This window comes from Stigmatopora argus, chromosome 1, assembly GCF_051989625.1.
Source record: "Stigmatopora argus isolate UIUO_Sarg chromosome 1, RoL_Sarg_1.0, whole genome shotgun sequence".
In the NCBI taxonomy this organism is placed as follows: Eukaryota; Metazoa; Chordata; class Actinopteri; order Syngnathiformes; family Syngnathidae; genus Stigmatopora; species Stigmatopora argus.
This window is the reverse complement of record NC_135387.1, coordinates 13,507,027-13,532,332: the sequence shown is the minus strand read 5'-3', so window position 1 is coordinate 13,532,332 and position 25,306 is coordinate 13,507,027. Positions and strand designations below refer to the sequence as shown.

Genomic DNA, 25,306 nt, shown 5'->3' with positions numbered 1-25,306 from the left:
CCTCGAAGCGCCAGGGCAATGACACTTCTAGGCCAATCATATTACTTCACGTGATCAGATAACCCAATCATCATCCAACTATCAAACGTCATCTTTTCTTCCGTTTCGATAACACAAGGACTGTGTAAGTACAAAACGTTGCTTTTTAAAACTGAAATAATATTTTGTTGCTAAGTTTTACGATAGAATACCACGTATTTATGCGTCTAGAATACACTTTGTCATATTGTATTTACATTTTGGAACGACTGAACCGAAAAAAGGCGTCGAGCTTCAAAGACGCACAGTCACCCTGTGTGGAGAGCATTAAGAACATTAGCCAAACTACTTGAAATCAAACTAAGCCAAAGGCGGTACTGATGTGCAAAATCACATTTCTGCTACTTAGAATGTTTGTATTTGACGCTTTGTTGTTTCTCTGTTCATTGCAGGATTCGTCGTCTTCTCTTGAACACCCTCATCGTTATCATGGCTTCTGGAGCTTTGTTCCCCAGCATGGTGTCGGGCTCCCGAGGCTCCTCCAGTAAGTATCTGGTGGAGTTTCGGGCTGGCAAGATGACCATGAAAGGCAGCACGGTGACGCCCGACAAGCGTAAAGGTCAAGTCTACATCCAGCAGACGGACGACTCCCTCATCCACTTCTGCTGGAAGGATCGCACGACTGGAAATGTGGACGATGTACGATGGTGGTATTCATTCGACCAGAACCTGACTTTATCGTCAGAAATACTATTTAAAATAATGATTTTTTTTATGTCCCAGTGCCATTAATGCATACCTGTCAACCTCTGCCGATAACTGCCCTTATAAATGATCATTGATTCCCCTTACAAACCCCCAAAAAACCTTACAAACACCGTACGAGTCGTACGGTGTTTGTAAGGTTTTTTGGGGGTTTGTAAGGGGAATCGTAATCATTTATAAGGGCAGTTATCGGCAGAGGTTGACAGGTATGTTAATGTCAGCGAATGAGCTGACAATTGAGAAATCGGATAAACGAACTGCTAGTGCCGCACCATATAAAAAAAAAACAAATCACAATATCACAATAAGGGTCTCTTTATGTATTATACAATAATGAGTATTATACAATAAATAGCAGTATTTTTGTATTTCTTATGCCCTGCTTATGCCCACAAGTGGCATGAGGGGGGTGTTGAAGCTAATAATAATATTAATAATAATAAGAATAATATTCTATATTACTGATGTCACAACTAGGGCTGTCTATTCTGCTCTGTTTTCTTGAATGCTGCCGTTTAACATTGTTTTAAATGTCTCACTCAAAAATGGGTTGGTAGGGGTTGTTATGTAATTGATACTTGGATGATAATTCTCCCCCAGTGTTGTAGTAATAGGCCACCCAATGGTGGAGTGGTTCGTCCGGTTGAATTTGGTGTGGGCAGTCTGGGTTCGATTCCTGCTTGGTGGCGATGCGATTGTGAGCGTGAGCGGTTGTCTGTTTCACTGTGCCCTGCGATTGGTTGGCCATCCATTTAGGGTGTCCCCTGACTGCTTCACATGATTGGCTGGGATAGGCTCAAGCACCCCCTGTCAGGATAAGTGGAATGGAAGATGTTGTAGTGGTGACTGTAGGTGTACCACCTCATATTAGTTTATTTTTTTGTCATTTCTGCACTACATATTAGAATCGCTTGTGGGGATTCATTACACCCTTGGTTTGCTTTAATAGAGGCTTTCCCGTATTACTGATTCAAGTATTGGCACTAATGCTATTGAAGATTACACATTGTTTTTTTTTAATCACGAGAGAAGGAGTGAATGATAATAAATAGTTTGGGCGTTCTATGTTGTGCTAGTTATGTAGCTAGTCTGTCATAGCAATGATGCACATGTGGTCAAATGCAGGACCTGATCATCTTCCCGGACGACTGCGAGTTCAAACGGGTCAGCCAGTGCACCACAGGCCGCGTCTACGTCCTGAAGTTCAAAGCCGGCTCCAAGAGGCTTTTCTTCTGGATGCAGGTATCCTGCCCGCCGATCAGCTTCTTATTCGCGCCTCCCGTGAGCTCACGGGCGCCGCGTCCGATTCCGTCTGACCTTAGGAGGCCAAGACCGATAAGGATGAGGAGTATTGTCGCAAAGTCAACGAGTACCTCAACAACCCACCCATGCCGGGTGCTCTGGGGAGTGGCAGCAGTGGAGGACATGATTTGTCTGCTCTTGGAGGTAACGCACTCTTGCGCGCATGGTTGGATAGTGGACTAATCAATCACCTTATTTATTTGTTTGGATTCATAATTGTCTACTTTAAATAAGACTACAGAAATCTGAGAGTATAGTTTTTTTCACAACGCAAAACATTTATGTTTTAATGACATTAAGAAAATGGTTATTTATAGTCTCCTCACTTTTTATTTCTTAAGTGTGGAATTTTAAAAAAAAGTTAATTGAATTGAATTATTTTATTGTCATACAAGTGTAATGAGATTTGTGTACAAATAACAAACAGGCAAAAAAATTATCAAGAAATAAAATAAATAACACCAAACTAATGAACAGATAAATATTCAATAAATAGTTATAAGTAAATAATCAATAAATAAGTAATAAATAAATAATCAACATAATAAATATGTCGTCAACTTTAAATAAGCGGTCACATAAATAAGCAGGCAAATATGAGAAGATTTACTAAAAAGAGGCTAAAAAATGATCCCTAATAGAAACTTTCCTGCATTGTACATCCCAGTAGAACTGGCGGCCAATCACTGGCTCTGAAATACCATCATTGACAACGACAATTTGTGCTGTCTTGCGCAGGTGAGGGTGGTCTGCAGAGCCTTCTGGGTAACATGAGCCACAACCAGCTCATGCAGCTGATCGGGCCGGCCGGACTGGGTGGTATCGGTAGGCGCGAACCCGTCGACACGCCGCCGGGATTTGTTGATGTCGTGTCATGAACGGAGCTGCGGGTCCCCCTCGCAGGCGGTCTGGGTGCACTGGCCGGTCCAGGTTTAGCCAACCTCCTGGGGAGCGGCAGTAGTAGTAGCAGCAGCAGCAGCGTTCCTGCCGCCAGCAGCTCCTCCACTAGGTCTCCGCACCTCAGAATAGCCATGTAAAAGTGTTTGAAGCTCCCGTAACAGTCTCTAATTTGTACCCCTCCTTTCAGCCCGTCTACCGTGGTCACGCCCACCTCCACTTCCACCGCCAGTCGCCTCGGCGCATCCCAGGCGTCCGCCACGCCCGTCAATACGACCAGCGCGGCGGCGGCAACGGCGGCAGCCTCCCCGCCCGCCAGCACCCCGCCCACTCCCACGCTGGCTGCGGCGAGCACCCCGACACAGCCCATCCAGCTGAGAGACCTGCAGAGCATCCTGGCAACCATGAACGTGCCCACTAGCGGCACAGCAGGTGAGGAAAAAGAAAAGGCTTGTTTTTACCTTTTATCAATTTTCACTCATGGAAAAACAAGGAATTCTCTCTCGGGTTCAATCTGCCCAAGGAACACACAAAAAATACAGTGACACACGGAGAACTCATGAGCCAGCCCAATTATTTATTTTTTTTACAACTGACCTGGGATCATTCATACATGGATAAAAATCCGATCTCTCTCCTACACTCCTGCAGTGTGAACGTTAACATAGGAAAAAAGCTTTTCCCTCTTGTTTAAAAGCCAATTTCCCCCCCTCCCAGTGGACCTGGCCAGTGCCCTGACACCCGAGGTGATGGCACCTATCCTGGCCAACCCCGACGTGCAGCAAAGGCTGATGCCCTTCCTGCCCAGCGGAGAATCCCTCCTGCAGAGCACCGACGAGCTCCAGAACACGCTCAGCTCGCCGCAGTTCCAGCAGGTGAGGCCTCTGGTCGGATTGAACATTTTCCCCGCTAGCGACCATTTCTAAAATGTCCACTGTTTGCAGGCTATGAGCATGTTCAGCAGCGCTCTGGCATCAGGGCAGCTGGGGCCCCTCATGAACCAGTTCGGGCTGCCGACAGAGGCAGTGGACGCCGCGAACAATGGAGGTCAGTAGTTTTGCCCGCGACTCATTTTTTTCCCCCCATGAGTTCATTATTATTTATTCAGTATTTTTTTCCCTAAAATGTTAGATATCACATTAATTAAGAATCATTTTTTTAAATGCAAAGGGTGAATGTCAGTTGTATTATTTCATTAGTTAATTATTTTATATATTATGATGAATAATTAAATCATATATACAATAATACTTGTGGATGTTTTTCTAAAGGACCAAAAATGTGTCCACTTTTGAATAGCTGTTAACTGTAGTGGTGACTGCCGTTCCTGGAAGGGTTAAATATCTTTTGTTTTTGATAATGATTCATCTTTACGTGTTGATTTTTAAGATCTGGAGGCTTTCGCCAAGGCGATGGAAACGGACACAAAGTCCGATCAGGACGGGGACTCCAAAGACAAAAAGGATGATGATGAGGACATGAGCTTGGACTAACTAACCACTGTGAATGATCGCAATGTGTTTATTTAGTTGACACATTTGTCCATCACCGCTCCTTCACTATGTTTGAATAATAAAGATGTATTACAATGACTTCAAATCACTTGACTTCCAAATCAAATAAGGTGAGTGTTTAAAACTGTCTTGAATCAGAATGTATTGCTTTTTGTTTTGCTGAGTGAGTCAAACTTATGTAAAGAATTTTTTTTTTAGTCTGGAAGGTTTATGCATGTAAAACAAAAGAAAACAAGTACTCCGAATGAGCATTTTCATGCATGCAAAGTCAAGAAATAAACCTTTTTTTAACCCATTGAATGGTAAGCAAATGCAATTTGGGTTATCTGTTTAAAACAGCTGCAGCATCGTGTACAGAGTACCAAGGACTTACCGAGAGAGGAGAAAATACTCCTCAGTAAGCTGCATTAAAACATTTAATCACAGACTTCGCACAATACAAAACTTGACTGCTTTTTGTCAACCTTCAAAAACATTTTCAGTAGTTGAAACATTTAGAAATTTCACAGCATGACATTACACTTAAATATCACAATACTAAACTCAGTGAAGGCACTTAAACGCTTGGACATTCACGTCTGAAAATAGTACATCATCACGATCTGTGACATTAAGATCCCACAAAACCAAATTCCTGAGAACTAAAACGTTTCAGTGAAGCACACACACACACACACAATCCAGTGCACAGTAATCAACATTACACAGAGCTGCCATGAAATACATTGAACACCACAGTTTTCACGGGCAACAGTTCAATGTGTCAAATCAAGTCACCCACTGACTGCCGTTGATGGCGGTAGACGCCCAATCCATCTTCAAAATGGGTTGTCCACTGTTCGAGACCTCTATCCCTGCTGCACCAATCGCCGGTAGTGTGGCATTACCTTGCTGTCGGGCAGGTAGAGTCCCATCTCCAAGGCGACCAGCACGGGGAACTCCAAAGGAAGCAACTCCCTCCTGTTGATCCGGAAACGCTCTTCCAGTTTCTGTTCGGCGACAAGCGGACGACGCGTTCAGGGAAGGTGCGCAAATGGTTAATTTGTTTGCCGCTTTACGTACGTCAATGAGCTGTTGGACTTCGGGCTTTCTCAGGTCGCTGCTGATTTTGGCAGCCAGCAGCACGCACGTAGCCGCCACCAGCTTCCTGTTTGGCTTGTTGAGACGTCCCCGCAGTACCAACTTCTCGAAGTAGACGAACGCCATCGCTACGCTGACCGGCTGCAAGCCGCACTCTTCGCTCACAGCCCGCATCTCCCTCTTGAGGCTGGCAGGGGAAAAGGGGAAGGTTTAACGTCTAATTCGCGAAGATGCCTGACAAGCTCAGTGACTTATTTAAATGAGGAGGACGTTAGGGGTGGGGAAGGTATTGACTTAATAACATACCTGTCAATTTATACGATTTCCCGTATTTTCTAAGTTTTTTGATCATTTCAAATTGTCTATGGCGTAGACTACGCCGTATAACAACTTTTGTATAGGAATTGTTTATTGTTTTAAAGCACGTGTTTTGTAAAACCGATCTCGTTTTGGCCATTTCGGCTCTAATCCGGGTCATCTCGGTCACTGGTAGCAGACGAAAACGTCATCGTCGACTGCTAATATTGTCATGATTTTAGCATTTCCCTTACACACATCCACCTTTTCACTATATAAATACAGCGCGTCAGCAAACAATGTACCCAGACAGTCAAGTTGTCAGCGTCATACAGCGACATCTACAGAATCTTGAATTTAGTGCATACAAAAGGCGCATTGACTGATTGGGCACTCCATCCACTTTGGTGGAAATTTTTGACTTTTAGGTGCACCCAATGAGAGTAAATATGTGCTGCGTTGCATTTTTACAGTTTATTATCACTTAATAAGGGGAGCAATTGGCCGAGGTTGACACGTATGTAATAATCGATGAGAATGCGAAAGTGAAGACAGGGCAGATTTGGGAGCGCTCGAGCAATGTGATGGGAAACCCAGTATCAAAACAGTAAGATTTCGTGAGTTAATGTCCTAACGCTCGTTCCGTAGCGCATTGTACCTTCTAATCTTGCTGAGTGTCAGCAGGATGTGAGGGAACTTCTCTTTAAAGGTCTCGTTCATGTTCTTCTTCAGGTCGGATGGTTTGACGTACTCGATGACGGTTGTCTATGGAGGACAGAATGATTCACTCTGACTGTTGGAGCTGCTCTTTGTCTTATTGTCCAGTGTAAGCCGGACCCACCACGTAGGATGCGAAGATCAGAACGCGCTTGTGTCTTCCACAAGGCCAGTGGGGGTCGCTGAGCAGGTTGGGGTCGTACTCCGACACGTCTTCCGTATCTGACAAGAAAAGCAAGACATTGAGTCTCCATCTCTTAAAAAAAATGCAACGCTCGGTGGACGTAGTACATGGTTCTTGTGCCGGGGCGCTGTTTAGGCGAGCGGGGGGGAAGTTCCTCGGCCCGTTGGCACGAAAACGCGTGGGAGGGGTGTGACCCGGGCAGTTTTCTGGTGCACTGCTGCTCCTCTGTCTCATTAAGGCGTTGGTGGGATAAAGGAATTGCGCATAGGACACCATCTGAGGAGGAAGAAAGCTGGCAATGAAAGTTCACATTTCAGCGCTATTGATGGGCATAGGCGTTCAGCCTATTTGAACTGGCGGCAAATTCTCATAGATTTGGGTTAAATATCTTTAAAAAAGTAACCCAGTGAAAGAGAGGGGAATACTGCATTTATGAAAAGGTAATTTTGCTAATTTATTGCCTTTGTTAGGACAGGGCGATATGGCCTAGAATGAAATCTCCCCGCAAATCAATTTATGATAAGATGGACTATTAATTGACAGATAGTTTGATATCAGTACCCATGTTTTTTTTTTTTTAATTTAAAAAGATTCTCAACAAGATCATTATCAGTAAATGTGAAAATGTATGTGGACAAGACCAAATGGGTGAGGAAATGTTATTTATAACATACTAGGCCCAAAATATACTAGTCCGACCTACTTGAGATCAAATTGCCATGAAGGTAAAAAGGAGTTGGACACTGACGCAGTAATCATTAAATTTCACTTCTTGAATGTAAAGTTTGCCTTTGCAGTAGGCAATGTCTTTCTGAAGGGTAAAATAATCCAGAACTTAATTTTTGTCCCACTTTTCATGTCGGCACCTGCTTATGGCCATTTCAGCACTGCACTTGTTGAGTGTGAAAGGGTCAGTGCCAGCAGGGTGCACATTTTTGGAAGTAATGCCCACCAGGAGGTAAACAGTGAGACTTCAAAAACTGGAAAAAAAACATCTTCCTGCTTCTTATCATATTTGGTATATATATATATATATATATATATATATATATATATATATATAGTAAGGCTTTTTTCTTTAAAAAATCGACATAGTATAGTAAGGCTAAGAAAGTCGGAGAATAAATCTGACTTCTGATTCTTCTCCTAGTTATTGCTGTGGTCCAGTGGCAAAAATATTGGTTCAGGAGTGAGTTCAATTCCACTCTTTGCAATTCACAAATTGTTTATTGAGGTAATGAAAAGGATAAATATAACTTCCAATCACTTCATTTCAGAAGTCACTGTGGTCCAGTTGCAAAGACAAACGGTCAGAACTTCTGGTGGACTCAAGTTCAAATCAGGAGTGAGTTCAATTCCACTCTTTGCAATTCTCAAATTGTTTATTGAGGTAATGCAAAGGATAGATATAACTTCCAATCACATCATTTCAGAAGTCACTGTGGTCCAGTGGCAAAGACAATGGGTCAGAACTTCAGGTGGACTCAAGTTCAAATCAGGAATGAGTTCAATTCCACTCTTTGCAATTCTCAAATTGTTTATTGAGGTAATAAAAAGGATAGATATAACTTCCAATCACATCATTTCAGATGTCACTGTGGTCCAGTTGCAAAGACAAATGGTCAGAACTTCTGGTGGACTCAAGTTCAAATCAGGAGTGAGTTCAATTCCACTCTTTGCAATTCTCAAATTGTTTATTGAGGTAATGCAAAGGATAGATATAACTTCCAATCACCTCATTTCAGAAGTCACTGTGGTCCAGTGGCAAAGACAATGGGTCAGAACTTCAGGTGGACTCAAGTTCAAATCAGGAATGAGTTCAATTCCTCTCTTTGCAATTCTCAAATTGTTTATTTAGGTAATGAAAAGGATAAATATAACTTCCAATCATGTATAGGCGGGCCGCCTCGTGGTGTAGTGGGTCAGTCACCTGCCTGCGACATGGGTGTCGAGGGTTCACGTCCCGGTGTCGCCAGTCAACAACTGTATGGTGTCGGCAGTCAGCCGAAGGCTGACTGTCGAACACCACCAGGAACCCCCCCCTCCCAACTGTCTTCCGGTCAGCCGAAGGCTGACCGGAAATATTGTTTTGCTGAAAAAAATGACTAAGTCTTTATTTGAATGAAAAAAGGATTACCCATTTACTGAACTACTAGTGTAGTGATTAGTCAAACGAGAGCAGGATTCGAACCCCATTACCCACGTGGCAGTCAAATCCACTAACTTGAGGTCTGTCTGACCCATTGTCTTTGCCACTGGACCACAGTGACTTCTGAAATGAAGTGATTGGAAGTTATATTTATCATTTTCATCACCTCAATAAACAATTTGAGATTTGCAAAGAGTGGACTTGAACTCACTCCAGATTTGAACTTATGTACAACTTCAATTTCAACCCATTGTTCTTGCCACTGGACCACAGTGTCTTCTGAAATGATGTGATTGGAAGTTATATTTATCCTTTTCATTACCTCAATAAACAATTTGAGAATTGCAAAGAGTGGAATCAAACTCACTTCCGATTTGAACTTGAGTCCACCTGAAATTCTGACCCATTGTCTTTGCCACTGCACCACAGTAAAATTGGAAGTTGTATTCATCCTTTTCATTACCTCAATAAACAATTTGAGAATTCCAACGAGTGGAATTGAACTCACTCCTGATTCCCCCCTCATGTTCTGACCCAATGATTTTGCCAGTGGACCACAGCAACAACTAGAAGGTGAAGAATCAGAAGTCAGATTTATTCTCCGACTCTCTTAGCCTTACTTGCTATGTCATTTTTTAAAGAAAAAAAGCCTTACTATACTATGTCGTTTTTTAAGAAAAGAAGCCTTACTATACAATATCGTTTTTTAAGAAAAAAAGGCTTCCTCTACTATGTCGTTTTTCAAGAAAAAAAGCCATGCTATACTATGTCGTTTTTTAGGAAAAAAAGCCTTACTATACTATGTCGTTTTTTAAAGGAAAAAAGCCATACTATACTATGTCGTTTTTTAGGGGGGAAAGCCATACTATACTATGTCGTTTTTTAGGGAAAAAGCCTTCCTCTACTATGTCGTTTTTTAAGAAAAAAAGCCATACTATACTATGTCGTTTTTTAAAGGAAAAAAGCCATACTATACTATGTCGTTTTTTAGGGGGAAAAGCCATACTATACTATGTCGTTTTTTAGGGAAAAAGCCTTCCTCTACTATGTCGTTTTTCAAGAAAAAAAGCCACGCTATACTATGTCGTTTTTTTTAGGGGAAAAAAGCCATACTATACTATGTCGTTTTTTTAGGAAAAAAAGCCTTACTATACTATGTCGTTTTTTAAGAAAAAAAGCCTTACTATACATGGTCTTTTTTAAACAAAAAAGCCTTACTATACATTGTCTTTTTTGTAAATAAAAAGCCTTACTTTACTATGTCGTTTTTAAAGACAAAAAAGCCTTACTATACTGTGTCGTTTTTAAAGAAAATAAGCCTTACTATACTATACTATACTATGTCGTCTTTAAAGAAAAAAGCCTATACTATGTTGTTTTTTAAGAAAAAAAGCCTTACAATACTATGTCATTTTTTAAGAAAAAAAGCCTTACTATACTATGTCGTCTTTTAAGAAAAACGCTTTACTGTACATGGTCGTTTTTTTTTAAATAAAAAGCCTTACTATACATGGTCATTTTTTAATAAAAACCCTTAATATACATGGTCATTTTTAAAGAAAAAAGCCTGACTATATATACATAGTATTTATTTTTTAAACAAATAAAAGCTTTACTTTACATAGACCACTTTTTTTTAAAGAAAAAGCCTTACGATGTCCAGCCATTCAAGTCATTTTGCATGCCAGCTTTACGTTTGTACCAAATCTCGGGGTATTCTTTGCTCAGTTATGAAGCACGTCTAATAAGATGAATAAATATTTGACATTATCGTCGACAAGGAAAAAGAGTGTCGCCAAACTTTCGTTAAAACATATACAGACGCTCCCCTACTTACGAACGCAATTGGTTCCGAGCGATTGTTCATAAGTTGAATTTGTTTGTAAGTTGATTCAGTGCTATATTTTGTATTATAATTTATGTTTAAGGCCGATATAAGTATATTGAAGGTTTATATAAGTGCATTTGTATGTTTAAGGCTTGTATAAGTAACACGCATTGGTTTGTACTGAAAAAAAAAACATTTAATAAAATGGAGAGAATATGTACAGTACTGTAGAGAGAGAGAGAGAGATTTATGTATTAGAAACTGGCCAAAAGAAGCGACCTAATGACGATTGCACAGTTTTCTTCTTTTTTTCATCATAAATGATGCGGTAGCACTGTATGGCATCATTCAATTGATTTGCAAACTTTGTGCAACGTTCAATATTTGGGTCCTGCTGCTCGATCTTTCGGTTTATAAATGGTACTGACGGTCGAACGATTCAATGCCCGTGAAACGCTCACCACTCTCACGCGCATCAAGCTTCGTTATTATTGCCACTCGTTTCAAATGAAATGGCTTGCCTCTTCCTTGCAACTCCCTCAATAGAAGCCTTTAGCTTTTTACCAACCATATTCAATATTGGATGCATGAGATATTTAATGATACAAATGAAAAAGGTTCTTTGCACACTGGAGATACATTCACGCACTTCCGCATTGCAACGAAGAAGAAGGTAGATGCTGGGTGAGCTGAGCTCTCACACCGCCAGCGGCGGAAAGAAGTACTACTCCGAAAAAGGCGCGAAATACAAAATTGGACTTGCGAACATTTTTGGACTTAAACGCAATTTGCAGACATGTTCGTATGTACCGTTGTTCGTAAGTTGAATGTTCGTAAGTAGGGGAGCGTCTGTACACTGTGGCTCTTTGCCTCGTTTCAGGTTTCTCTTATTTTTACTCTTTCTTAAAACACTCAAATTCATCAGGGCCCATTAAAAACAAATAATAAGGGGAAGAAAGTTTTATGGTGAATAATATGGTTTTAATTGTGTGTTTTTGTGTGTGTGTGTGTCTGTCTGTCTGTTTTGGCAGGTCACTGCGTGGTGTGGCTCTTTGACTCTCCCAGTTTAAAATGTTTGCTCCTTGTGTCCAACTTCTTCACCACCGCTGATCTAAGTAGTAGCTAAAGTAACATTTGGGTACACCTTTGCATGCCAACTCCCGTATTCAGTGACACAAATACCAATATTTATGTTGGTAGAGGTGCTGCTAATGTTGTTGTTGTTGTTGTTGTTAGGCCCAGGCGCCTGAGAATTACCCTCAGCAGCGCTAGAGCTGTCACTGGAACGCGGATTAGTTCGTCCAGGGGGTAGCCGGAGGTGTGGGGCAGTGCGAATATCTCCGACTGGATGAAAAACGTAGGGCGCCACGTTCCTGGGTGGCAGCTCTGGGTGGTTTTGTTGGATTCGCAGGCCGCGACGGGCGGCCTCTCGGGAGACACCTCGTGAAGGTTCCAACTGTTGTCTCCCTGCTGCTAATGTACAATCCTTGTCATTGTCCTTTAATAATCTCACATGTACTTGTTACATTTATCTCTCATCTCCTTTTCTGAACCGCTTTATCCTCATTAGGGTCGTAGGGGGGGCTGGAGCCAATCCCAGCTGTCTCCGGGCCAGAGACGGGGGATACCCTGAATCGATGGCCAGCCGAACGCAGGGCACAAGGAGACAAAGGACAACCATGCACACTCACATCCATACGTAGGGGCAATTTAGAGTGTCCAATCAGCCTACCATGCATGTTTTTGGAATGTGGGAGGAAACCCGAGTACCCGGAGGAAACCCACTTAGGTCCGGGGAGAACATGCAAACTCAAAAACAGATGGGCATGACCTAGATTTGAACCCAGGACCCCAGAGCTGTGAGGCCAACATGCTAACCACTTGCTCCACCGGGCCGCTGCTACATTTATGGCTCATTAAAACTGCCACAAAATATACTCATTGAAGTCTACACATGTTTTTGATGGCGATAGATGTCCCATTCATTTAACATGTTTTTGGACTTTTAATCCTTGCAATTTGTCAACATCGCCACCAACACTTATTTGTGAGGTCTCACTCCAAAAATATCCCACCTGTAATTACGTGGGCTCCACTTACTTTGTCGCACGCGTACAGCTCCACACCTTCCAGCGATGGAAGCAGGTCGGCCGCCACTACGGAGGACTGCCTTCTCTGCATATCCAGCTTGCCGTCGCTGTTCACAGAGCACAACAAAACGTGTCATGTCCTCTCCCACCGGGCTTCAAGCGTTCCCTCGGCGCCGGCGCGACGACGAACGAGAAGGAGGCGGCGCGAATGACGATTGGAGGGTGACGGGGAGGTGCGGTGCGCTTTCCCATGTACCTGAGCTGAGCAAAGTCTCCATAGGGCAGCACTGAGAAAGCAGCGTATAGCGACCGCCTGGCACAAATCAGCATGATCCTGCGGGGCAAAGCAAGTAGAGGCACACAACAGATGGCCGCGTCAGTCTACGAGCTGCGGTCTTTCGCATGTTGCCGAGTCCGTCGCTCCATCCAGAGGAGATCATATGAACGAGCCTTGACTAGAATCAACGAAGAAGGGGCCATTTGACTTTTCAATCAATTTCAGTTCCGCTAGGTGAGAAACCGGCTGAGGGAGAAAGCCATTCGGGCTCAATCCGGTTGCTGCAAAACTTCGATCGCACTAGTCATTGCATCATCACGTTATCCATGTTCCCTTATTATATGATAAATGATCTGTACCTTCATGTTTACTGAGAACTCCAACAATGACATCTTTTTACATTTGATAGCAGAAGTTCTACTAAAACAGGTGCCATTTATCAAAACTACAAATTAAGTCATTTTCTGCTCAAAATGTTTTTTCAGTGTATCAACAGCTAACTCATTGACAGCCAATAGCCGATAAACGTCCAACCTCTTTGCCAGCCTCCATCAACTCAAATGGATAAGACATCTATCGTCATTAATTGCAATGAAACAAGATCATACACTACCAACTCTCCGGGTCCACTGGGACACATAAAAAACGAAACAAGCTTTCAAGCGGATCTGCTTAGAGAAAATGAGCTCCACAAATCTAATGCCTATCGTGAAGGCATGTAGTAGCACCAAATTCAAAGAGCCCTTCAACATGATCAGCCATAGGAAGGGTCACTCCAATGGGAAAACACTGCATCAAGTTAATGAAAAGCCTGCCCAGCAGCATTTCCTCGAGAATGACCGACAACACAAATACGTCATATCTGAAGGTCACTGACATGCGCAGACAAAAAAGGCACACAATATGAATAGGAGGTGAAATGGCGTAATGTTGTGTATTACATGGAGACGTGAGAACCTCACCTGGACCCCCTTGTATCGTACTGCCTCATACTCTTGATGAAGTGGACCTTCTTCGGCACTTTAGGTCCAGGAGAGCCAGACACGTTCCGCAACCTGTCCGATCATCCACATTGGAAAATGGGAAAGTATTCAAGCAATAGGAATCAACTTTTCTGTCAGTCTTCATTTTGAAAATGTATCTGCACGTGACTTTGGTGACACAATAGGAAGTGGTTATGACAGTCTTTGCGGATAGACACTTCACTCAGCTTCAATAACAAGTGTTGACATGATTCACTTATGAAAATAATCCAAAACAAGGTTTATCTATTCAGTTTTTAGTTAATGATCAATCAATCATTTTTAGGGGGTGTACACAAAGTTTGCATGCCTCTCCAAAATGGGGAAAAACCTCTGAGTTGAGTCCATTTGAATCACTACTTTTATTTCCTATTTTTGTATATTTGCAAGCCCTGAATATATATTACTCGTCTCATCTCATTTTCTGAACCGCTTTATCCTCATTAGGGTCACGGGGGGTGCTGGAACCTATCCCAGCTGACTCCGGGCAAGAGGCAGGGGACACCCTGAATCGGTGGACAGCCAATCGCAGGGCACAAGGAGACAGACAACCATGCACACACACCCATACGTAGGGGCAATTTAGAGTGTCTAATCAGCATACCATGCATGTTTTTGGAATGTGAGATGAAACCAGAGTACCCAGAGGAAACCCACGCAGGTCCGGGGAGAACATGCAAACTCCACACAGATGGACATGACCTGGATTTGAACCCAGGACCCCAGAGCTGTGAGGCCGACACGCTAACCACTCGCCGCATCGGCACGCCCCATATATATTACTATATTAATTATATATACGACAACATTTGGCCAAATGGAACCAGGCACTGTTATGAATTATTTGCTATAAAATTTAACTTAAAGGTTTGTGTACCAAAGTGATAGCCACTAATTTGATCATTGTGTCCGGGGAGAGCCTTCACAACAATGTGTGGAAAAACAGCAGGTAACTCTGGGTATTTGCTGTATAAACAATTTAGCTGTGTTCTGGCAGTTGTGAAGCTTTTACTAATTTAATTATTCCTGGCCTGTCTAGACATCCTCAACAAATTTTTAGGTTAACGCCCACTTTGGGTGGAGGTAATGAAGGCTTGAAGAAATGGAGTCAGAAGCTTCAATAATGTCTTGCCTATATATTTGTTAAAACTTGTTTCACCAGATCTTTCAGAACAAAGAAAACAAAGACCATCCCACAGCACCAACCTGGGTCGTGTATCCTGAGGCGGGCCGGGAGGTAGGGGGCTCGCCGCCGGGGCTGGGCGACTGCGGCAACCGTTCAAGGGGGACAGCTGGGTCTCCAGACTCTCCACAGCACAGCCGCCCTCCAGGAACACCTCGTTGGCCGCGGCAGAGCCGAAGATGGCGGGGTAACTCGACAAAGAGCCACCCGCCGATGGGGCGGACTCCGCCAGCCGAGACGACGGCCTTTGGCTGTCGGTCTTCGGGGATCGCGGCGGCTCCGCTGCGGCTTTTCGAGTACCATTATCGGGCTTGGAGCTACACAGAGGCCGTCCGTCGAGAGAGATATTGCTGAGAAACAACACCGCCGCCTGTCTCCTTTTGGCATCCCGAGCTTTCCGGCGCTGTTCTCGGTGTGTTTTGGTCGCTTTATTGCCGACGCCGTTGCTGTCGCTGGGGATAGACTGAGGACCGCATAAAGCTGTTGCCATTCTACTTTATGACGCGAATGAGTGGCACTTGCTAAACGGAAAGGCGAACATTGCTAGATGCCCGAGGGCCGCTGTTGTCACTTGTCGGCCATTTTGCATCGGTGTTGTTCACTAAACACCAATTGCTATGAAATAGATACTACAGTAAATTGCTTCATTTTCAAACGATCTTCAAATGCCTTGGGTTTCATAAGGGGTGCAGGATTTTAACTGCAGATCAGAAAATGTTTGCACCAGTAAATTCCCAAACCCGTTTTAAAAAAGCGAATTAAGAGTACGTATTTGATTGGAGAACACCGGCTGCAGTTGCGCCAACGAGGGATGTTTTCTGACGCAAAATGGCCTTCAAATACTTACGCTGCCGACTCCAACCTTTATATGCGGGATATCTATCCACAAGGAAGTGGGCAGAAACAAAATGCTATCCCCGCCCATTTCACGACGCTGCAGGCTCATAGGACCCATAGCTGATTGGATTGCATGTGTTCCACGGCGAACATCTTTTTGCCATTTTTATTGCAAAAAATGCCTTTCCTTCATTCATTAAATACATTTTGAAGAAACTGCTCGTTTAAGAGTCTAAGAAGGTAGAATCATGCCCAAAAAGAAAACAATGTTTCATGTTTTTTTTGGATTTGGGAAAAAAATGGAGTACCCGGAGAAAACCCACGCAAGCCATACAGTTGTGGTCAAAAGTTTACATACACTTGTGAAGAACATAATGTCATGGCTCTCTTGAGTTTCCAGTTATTTCTACAACTCAGATTTTTCTCCGATAGAGTAATCGGAACGGATACTTCTTTGTCACAAAAAAACATTCATGAAGTTTGGTTCTTTTATGACTCTATTATGGGTGAACAGAAAAAGTGATCAGATCTGCTGGGTAATGTGTGCTTCACAAGTGTATGTAAACTTTTGACCACACCTGTGTGTATATATATATATATATATATATATATATATATATATATATATATATATATATATATATATATATATATATATATATATATATATATATATATATATATATATATATATATATATATATATATATATATATATATATATATATATATATATATATATATATATAATATATAAAGAGGGCGGCACTAATTCAGGTAAACATTGCCCTTTATTCAAGCAACACACTTTACGTCATGATCTTGTCTTCTCATTTGGCGCAATAGTCGTGACCCGTTTAAGGCTTTGCATTTGAGGTACACTTCCTTCTGAGCTTATTTGGCGCCACACCATGCGCTCGATGACACATGACCGCGTCGGAGAGTTAGCACCATAGTCACCATTCAACATCGTTCCTCAGGCTGTTCAAGGAGGAGGGGCTTTCAATTGATTTCTGGGCCGGCGCAGGATTTTACAGCCAAAATGCCTCGTTTCGGTGATAAATGATCGTCAATGTAAAGTTGTTTTCCTCTACTCATTTCCACTTGAAAATAAAGAGATAAAAAGAACTCTGATGAAATATACATGCCTTAGGAAGCTGGAATGAACATGATTTCCCTGGGCCACATTTGGGGTTACGGCACTCAGGGAGACCCTCATTTTCAACAAGCCCCAATTTTTTCAAAGTCCCAATGCGCCCCAATTACTCACTTACACACCACATCACCTCACTTAAGTACGCTCTGCGAAAGTTGCATGTTTGCAGCTAAAATCGTATACACGCAACAAAAATGTGGATACAGACACAACAAGCACCGAAAACTATAAAGTCCTCATTGTTTCATTTACACGGGCAATCCGACCTGTTGTCTTTTCTCCGTTAAGTGAACAGCACACCTCAATAATGCGCTTCTTTCAAAAGATAAAAACTTTAAGATATTTTTTCATCCTGGAAATATTCTAGCTCCTTAAAAAAACGACACAGAAATCGTTTCCGTCTGGCCACAAACAAACACATTTTCTACTGTTTTTACACTCAAATCCGCCCTCCAGATTTCACAGCCACGATGCCTTCAACATGAGTGATAGCTGTGGAAAATGGCGATGACCACTCCTCGTGCAGCGTACGCGCTTGGCCAGTGATGTTTCGTCCTGGCTGCCATTGGTCAACATCAGACATGTTGAAGGCGTGCTTTATGCGTCTGTTGTTTTCGTTGTTCAACGCTGCTCTCACCTGAGAAATGCGCCAGCCCGAACAGGCGCCGCCGTTAACGACGATGAGGCGCTTTGCATGAGCAATACCGACGCGTTTTCCCGAAGGGAGCGCATCTCCTTACATCACACGGTGGTCTCGTACTCCATGACTTCTTTGGGTGTGCCCAAGCAGCGGTATTGAATCCGCGGCGCCGTGGGGGCGGCGCTTTCCAGCACCAGGATTGTTTTACGTAACCTCCGATCGATGTAGTGAGCGTCCCAAGCGGGGTAACTCTTCCTGGGCAGGTCTATCCGGATGACGGGCCCTTCTGTCCTCGGTGTCGGGGATCTCGGGGCGGGACCCCGAGATCCCCGAGGAGGTCGTACCTGGAACACGTCTCCGTCTATCCCGGAGTCTTTAGTTCTCTGCAAGGTCCTCGGGGGGCTGCTCACCACGTCGGGAGGGAGGCTGGATGTCGGGGACATGGGCGCCTCCACGGCTGCCCGCTTCTCCGCCAAGTAGTCCCATCCCGAGATGGGGCCGTTGGGGTGCAGCAGGCAGTAATAAACAAACATGAAGAAGGTGCCCAAAGCGTAGCTGCTGGCCACCACGCACACCATGACCACGGCGCTGAAGTCCGAGGTACGGGGGCCGCGGTACACGTACCAGGTGGCGGTGAGGGCCACGTTCTCCACGAACACCGTCAGGCTGTAAGTCAGCAACCTGCAGCGGGTGCGACCCTCCCTCACGCTGAACCAGCAGAAAATGTACACGATGCCCACCATCATGTTGTAGATGATCTCCTCCCACTTGGACATGCAGAAATCCGTCTCGCCTTGAATAATCCAAAAGGTCATGATGCACCAGTGGGCCACCACGAAGATGCCGAAGTAGAGCTGGAACACGGAGGCGAAGAGTGCGAAGGCCAGGGCGCGGGCGCCGATGGTGAAGAGATGCCACAGGATCTGAACAGTGACCGCCTTGTAGCTCATGGGGAGCTTGTCATCTCTGGAGTCCCTCAAGACCTTTTGATAGGAGGCCACCATCCAGGCGAGGGACATCAGCGAGGCGGACGCCGAAAGACCTGAGGGAGACAAAAGCGGCAAAGTGAGGAGATGGCGGACAGAAAGCCCGGCTCGATCTCAGCGTGCTGAGACGGATAAAACACGCAGTCATACCGTAGCTACGGAGGTATCTCGAAGTTCAAATTCCACTTTTTTGTTGGATGAAGAAAATATGCTTTAATGTTCCAATTAAAATAAAGTACAGCAATTGATCAAGAAACCAAGTTTGAGAAATGAACGCTACGATGGCTTGTCAAAGTTGAAATCTTCGAGGTACCCACGAACGGGAGAGGTTATGTTCTGATCACCCCTTGTGGCTGCTCGGTTAGTTTGTTAGTTGATCGGCATCACGTCAAGTCTACTTAACTGATATCCATGACACTTTGAGGCGCGGGCCACACAGAACTCATTTATTGTAGGTGTAGATCTGGATAAAGGTGCAGATTGAGGAATTTATTTTCAAACAAAAGGGTATCATGTGACCATTCATAAGTTCTGCTGTATGACACTATGCGTGCACCTTCAGCTTGGAGCCTATAAAGCCATGAGGACATACAATTTTAAATATGATAATAATACAGAGGTGCTCACATTTACAACATAAATTGGAATATTTTGTGTTGGAGTTAATGTGGTTTTGGTGTCATGACAGTAAAGCAACTCGGCTTTACTAAAATTGGTTTAAAAATGAAAAGGGTATTACATTTCACACAGGGCCAGGAGACTTTACGTATTGCGATAATAGATTTAAAAAAAAACACTTTACAGTGGTACCTCGAGATACGAGCTTAATTCGTTCCGGGACTGAGCTCGTATGTCGATATTCTCGTAACTCAAACGAACATTTCCCATTGAAATGAACTAAAAACAAATTAATTCGTTCCAACCCTCTGAAAAAACACCAAAAACCGGATATTGGATTGGAAAAAAAATGTTTTATTTCTTCTAATTTGCCATCTATTAACAAAGTAACACATAACTGGTGGTTTAATATTACTAAAATGTGTTTAATAGAACTAAAATTAGACGGATTTCGCGGAGGGTAGAGAGAGAGGGACATCGAGGGGGGCGAGCGGGGGAGACTTTTTGCACCGGTGAATCGTAATATAACATAAACAAATTTAAATGAACTTGGATTACGATGCAGACACACTCAAAAATAAATTTAATCTAACCTTACAATAAACTTAATTCTAATTTTGTTTTACATTTTTATAAATTTCTTCCGGCCGGGTTGGCTCTGTTTGCCCCGCCTCCACACTGACTTTCAGTCAATATCGAGGGTTGTTTGAGTTTGTATTCCCTTCAAAATATTCCCAAAATGATGCACACATAATGTCCTCACAATAGGATAACGCACGACCACTTGCCAACGAGAAGTAGTCTTGAATTAGCGATCGCTCCGCCAACGGGAGCTAACAGGCTAAGGGGGGAAAAAACACTGAAAAATGCAACGCTACGCCCAGTACTCGCAGAGACATTACAAAGAAGAAGTTGCGACCAGAGACATTATAAAGAGGAAGTTGCGACCAGAGACATTACAAAGAGAGGGTTGCGGGGAGAGAGACAGTGCCCCTCATGTTCTTATGAGCAGCCAACGAGAAGTAATATACTATACTCCTCGTATTAGCGATCGCTCCGGCATTCGCGCTGAGTAACGGAAAAAAAACACTGAAAAAAATGCAACGCTCCGCCCAGTGCTCCGGATTAAAGCCGAAATGGGTAAAATGAGATCGGTTTTACAAAAAATGTACTTTTTAAATAAAAATGTTTCCCGTAAAAAGTTGTTATACAGCCCACACAATTTGAAATGATCAAAAAACATAAAATAGGGGAAAAACGTATAAGTTGACAGGTATACTACCAACTTTGACAGTTGACATGGATTTTTGACTGAGGCAGCCATCTTGGCAGTGACATTTCAATGCCTGCCATTGATAGGCCATGCATGAATTTCCTATGAGAGGTCTGCGCCCTGCAGTTCTACAGGCGTTCACTCACCCTGAAGAGGCAGCACCTGACCGGCGACAATCATGATGGAGAGCTGCAGCACCAGCTGGGGGGCGCTCTTCAGAAAGGACTCTAGCAGGCGCAGGATGCTGATGTCGGCAGTCTCGAACATCATGCGCCAGTAGTAGTGCCGCCGCTCGGGTTCCCTGTGCCAGCGGCTCTGCACACCCAAATACAGGGCGCGCACATACCTGGGGAAACACATTTGGGACTGAAAATATATTTTGCCGTGCATATCGTGGGCTGTAAAAGCCCCCAATCTCATTTGTAGATTGAATATTAGGCCAGCACCCAGCTCAGTGCAAATCCCCTTGTCGACATGGAGCCCCACCCCCACTCTTGCTTGGATGCTGACCTTACAAACATCGTTCACCACAAATAGGTTTGTTCTCTGAACGAGGACGGCGCGAGGATGAGCAGAAGAAGGGTGGGCCTGATGTCATCAGGATCAGCGAACCACCAGGGAGTTTACGTCACCCTTTGTGGTTCTGTTACACAAATTGCATCTCGGGGGTGAAATGTGTAAAAGACACACCAATGGGAGGCAGAGCTAATGAGTACTATATAAAGACACACATTTATGTGTTGAAAAATCCACTGAGCTCGCTCTCCTGTCTTCTCTGTGCAGGGCACTAACTTGTGGTCGTTAACCAAGCACTCTCGATTAGTCGTTGTAGTAAAAAAGAAATCAGTCTGCTTTACTGCTGAAATTTGGAGCATTTAGGCCACAGGTATCAAATTCAAAGTCTCCGGGTCATTGATTTCATGTTTCTAGCTCAACAGAATTGCATATTTTTCTCACGTTTGAAAACGTTGAGCTATCAAAAGTATTGTCACTCTATAAGCCACTCTTACTTTTAAATCAAAAGCAATCCTCTACGATACGATCAAGCACCCACATCGGAGACGTTTTTATTAAAAGATTATTCAATCATTTGATTATGAATTAATCTTTGAATTTCACTTATGTCATTGGAACATTGTATTTAAATGCCTTGTTCAAGTTGTACATTCTCTGACGTCATTGCCCATTTGATCCCTTTTTCATGCAAACCCTGAGATTTTGCTTGACGTTCATACTGCCGACCATACTGGGCGTCATTGTGCATCAGGGATGTCTCACTCTTGAGATAACAACTGAGGGTGAAACAGGAAGGTCATCCTGTTAATGGGCACACATACAGGATGGACTGCAACAAACGCAACCCACACCACTGCTTTAATGGCATTACCAGTAATTCAGATTTCAAATGTGTTGCGCACACACACACACACACACACACACACACACACACACACACACACACACACACACACACACACACACACACACACACACACACACACGCGCATGCATCAACCATCTCCTGAAGGAAGTAGGAAATCAATATTGGGTCGTTTCTGCACACGAGGAGGCAATAGGGAATCTCATGCGTTTGCTTATGGTCAATCCCAACCAGTGAGCTTTTCTTATGCGATGATGCAACACATCACGGGAAGAAGATCCAGCTGGCTCGAGCTGTCTGACGACCCGCCGCCAGCGCATCACACCGACGCCTCCTCCGGCCCGCTGGCGAGGCGGGCCTGCCAAAAGCGATAGAGATTGAGTACCGCCTCTGCCTGCTGACTGAGCTACTGACCCACAGACCTACGAGCTTCCTTGCACGTGACCGGGAGTTTACTTTTAGTCTTGCTGTATCATGCCAGGACAGTCAATGGCTTTAGTTGGGGGACAATGCAAAACTATATTTGTGCCAGAGCTGTTTTAAAGATCAACAATAGAGAAATGAGTGAATGCAAAGTGAACTCTCTCCTCTTGTCGATTGGAAACCAAAGGTTTATTACCACCAACGATTATATTTGTCAAGTATTTATTGTTATTCTTTGCTTGACTTAACTATGCATATACTGAGGGCTGATTTACAAAGAAGGATAATGTTGTACTATTAACTTTTTGGTGTTTTTGACATAAATTTTACTAGATACCACAACATAACTGTGAACACTATATATATATATATATATATATATATATATATATGTATGTATATATACACACATACATATACACACACATATATATTATTATGTTATTAGTATTAATTTAACTGCTAGCATTGAGTTACTGTAGTTAAAATTGATTTTTAAATGGGTATTTTTCAGGACAAATTGTACCTCGTCAGGAGTTTTTAAGTCATGTTAGGTCAGTGAGAATGAATTGGAAGTATATTACCCTTTAAAGAACCGCACCAAGTGTTATCAAGATTGTTATAGAGCATTTGTATATATTATTTTCTGCATTTCTGATCACTGATAAGACAACTACAGTGAATCATTTGAGGCAAAACTGGAGTGGCATTACCACACGCACTGGTGTGCCTCCAGAATTTTTTCACAGAATCCACCAAATAGTGACACTTCAATTCTTGGGGTGGTACCAAAACGAAAAGTAATGCTTCCAGGATAGTGTTGTTTAGGTTGTTGTTGTTGTTACTAGGCAAGACAGTTGAGTAGTCTTTTTTGCGAGGACAAAGAGTGTAGTAGTACCTTAACTCACTACTCCAATCCATTTTCACAGCGAGGGCGAGCAGCGATCAAGTGAAAATGGATTGACGTCTAATGCTGTCAATGGCACTGAAACGTAATCATTCACACAAGCAGCCCTTCCACTTTAACCCTCGTGATCCCACCTTTTAGGGGGAGTAGCAACCGGGCCAGATTGAACCCGTGTGTTTTCCAGGGTTCACTGAATTGGACGCGGGTGGGGGTCAATAAAATGAAGCTGGCTTTGGAGTCAAAACTCGCAAGGCTGTTTGTTCTCTGTGGATGCTTCAAATTTGAACGTGCACAGTCACAAAGGGCTGGTCGGTCGGGGTGTGTATAGTTGGGCGGCCTTACCTCCACACTTGTGCCAGCTGAAGGATGTGAACGACGGCCTGGAAGAGCCAGACGAAGACCCTGCAGCATCCCCGGGCTCGTCCCCCGGTGGGCGGCTCCGGGAGCATCCCGACGGCGGAGCGGCCAGCGCCCCGCTCGCCGTCGCCATCGTCGCCATCACCGCCGTCCAGGTCCCTTCCTCCCGCCGCCGACGTCGCCGTCGCCGCCACTGTCGCCGCCACCACCGCCGTGGCGCTCTCCGGGCTATCGGAGAAATCGTAGGCGAACCACCGGAAGCTCAACACCTGCACCACCACGGAGGGGACGACGACAAAGACCAGAGTCAGCGCGAAGCACCAGTAGTCCCTCCGGAGGTAGTAGTCGGCGGCCAGCCACAGGTCTGAGGCCCCGTCCGAGAAGAAGACCAGTAGAGCGCCCAGGGTCCAGCAGCAGTCCGCCGGGGAGTAGCCGATGAGCTCGGCGGGGAGGAGCCCCGGGGGAGGCGGCCGCTCCTGCCTGGAGGGACGCTCGGCCGGCATTTGGCTCCGCGGAGAGACGGCCGCGCCGTCGGATTTCGCGGCCATGTTTATCCGAGGGGAGAGGGAGAGTGAGCGAGAGGGAGATGGGAAAAATGATGGAGGGAGGTAGGGAAGGGCGGGGGAGGGTCGATAGAGGGGGATCGTCGGCTCAGATGGGAGCGAGCGGGGGGAGGGAGAGGACGGAAGGGAGGTATGGAGGGCCGGGAAGGCTAGGGAAGAAAGATGAGTAGCTGTCCCTCATCGACCAGCTCCGATGGGATAATGCTGCAAGTGATGGAAGACATTTATTTCATGGCCTCGCTCACATGAGAGAGAGAGGGGGGTGGGGTGGGACTCCTCTGGGATCTTTAAAACTGACACCTGGCTACGTGAATTTAACCCTAAATTTCATTTGATGTGGTGCATTTATCTTTGAACAAATTCAAATATATATTATTTTGCTATGAATGATCATTGACACCAAGCAGGGTCAAATGGATTGGACGTCTATCGCCGTCAAATGACTTAACCTGTTCCATGCTCTTAAACAAGTAGACCTGATTTTTGTTTTTTCTTTTACTTGGTAGAATTCGGTAATATTGTGCTTCATAATTCACAAGGTAACGAAATATATTTTTTTTAAATTTCTCATTAGTATGCGCGCCTTGGCCACATGGGGGCGATAGAAAACCAGTGGCATGAACATTTTGTGGGTCAAACTGACCCGTTTTTAAGATTATTTCAAGATTGGTAAAATATCCATTAGGTTAACCCTTTATTGGGGGAGTGACTATATTTGTTTATTAAAAGAAAAAGTCATCTTAACCCCACAGACCCCAAATGTGTAGTATATTATTTTACATATAAAAAAAATACATAGTACTGTACATATATGTATTTGGGGGGAAAACAGCAATACACTCTGGTTTTGGTCACTCTTAAGTATATTGTTCTTTTTAAAT

At 43.9% G+C, this 25,306-nt stretch overlaps 3 protein-coding genes across 6 annotated transcripts; 1 reads left to right on the top strand and 2 right to left on the bottom strand.

Moving 5' to 3' along the window:
- Positions 1-44: 44 nt before the first annotated feature.
- Positions 45-4,752, top strand: adrm1 (ADRM1 26S proteasome ubiquitin receptor). Of its 2 annotated transcripts, none has more exons than XM_077598512.1 (10): positions 45-124; positions 432-678; positions 1,870-1,986; positions 2,067-2,190; positions 2,785-2,871; positions 2,950-3,055; positions 3,134-3,375; positions 3,661-3,818; positions 3,888-3,990; positions 4,333-4,752. In XM_077598512.1, exons 2-10 carry the CDS (start codon positions 469-471, stop codon positions 4,434-4,436), a joined length of 1,251 nt encoding a protein of 416 aa, XP_077454638.1. In that variant the 5' UTR covers positions 45-124; positions 432-468; the 3' UTR covers positions 4,437-4,752. The 2 variants fall into 2 exon arrangements, with proteins under 2 accessions (XP_077454638.1, XP_077454646.1); XM_077598520.1 differs by lacking the exon at positions 45-124 and adding an exon at positions 141-353.
- Positions 4,442-16,042, bottom strand: cables2a (Cdk5 and Abl enzyme substrate 2a). Of its 3 annotated transcripts, XM_077598489.1 has the most exons (9): positions 15,308-16,038; positions 14,042-14,134; positions 13,059-13,136; positions 12,813-12,909; positions 6,843-7,011; positions 6,676-6,773; positions 6,493-6,599; positions 5,520-5,724; positions 4,442-5,446 (listed from the first exon to the last, which is right to left on the bottom strand). In XM_077598489.1, the coding sequence occupies exons 1-9, from the start codon at positions 15,772-15,774 to the stop codon at positions 5,306-5,308; spliced, it is 1,455 nt and encodes a 484-aa protein (XP_077454615.1). In that variant the 5' UTR covers positions 15,775-16,038; the 3' UTR covers positions 4,442-5,305. The 3 variants fall into 3 exon arrangements, with proteins under 3 accessions (XP_077454615.1, XP_077454606.1, XP_077454624.1); XM_077598480.1 differs by having other exon boundaries at positions 6,676-7,011; positions 15,308-16,042; XM_077598498.1 differs by lacking the exon at positions 13,059-13,136.
- Positions 16,043-16,893: 851 nt separating this feature from the next.
- Positions 16,894-24,613, bottom strand: LOC144072968 (XK-related protein 7-like). Its single transcript, XM_077598425.1, has 3 exons — positions 23,848-24,613; positions 20,941-21,140; positions 16,894-18,959 (listed from the first exon to the last, which is right to left on the bottom strand). Exons 1-3 carry the CDS (start codon positions 24,408-24,410, stop codon positions 18,019-18,021), a joined length of 1,704 nt encoding a protein of 567 aa, XP_077454551.1. The 5' UTR covers positions 24,411-24,613; the 3' UTR covers positions 16,894-18,018.
- Between the last annotated feature and the right edge of the window lie 693 nt (positions 24,614-25,306).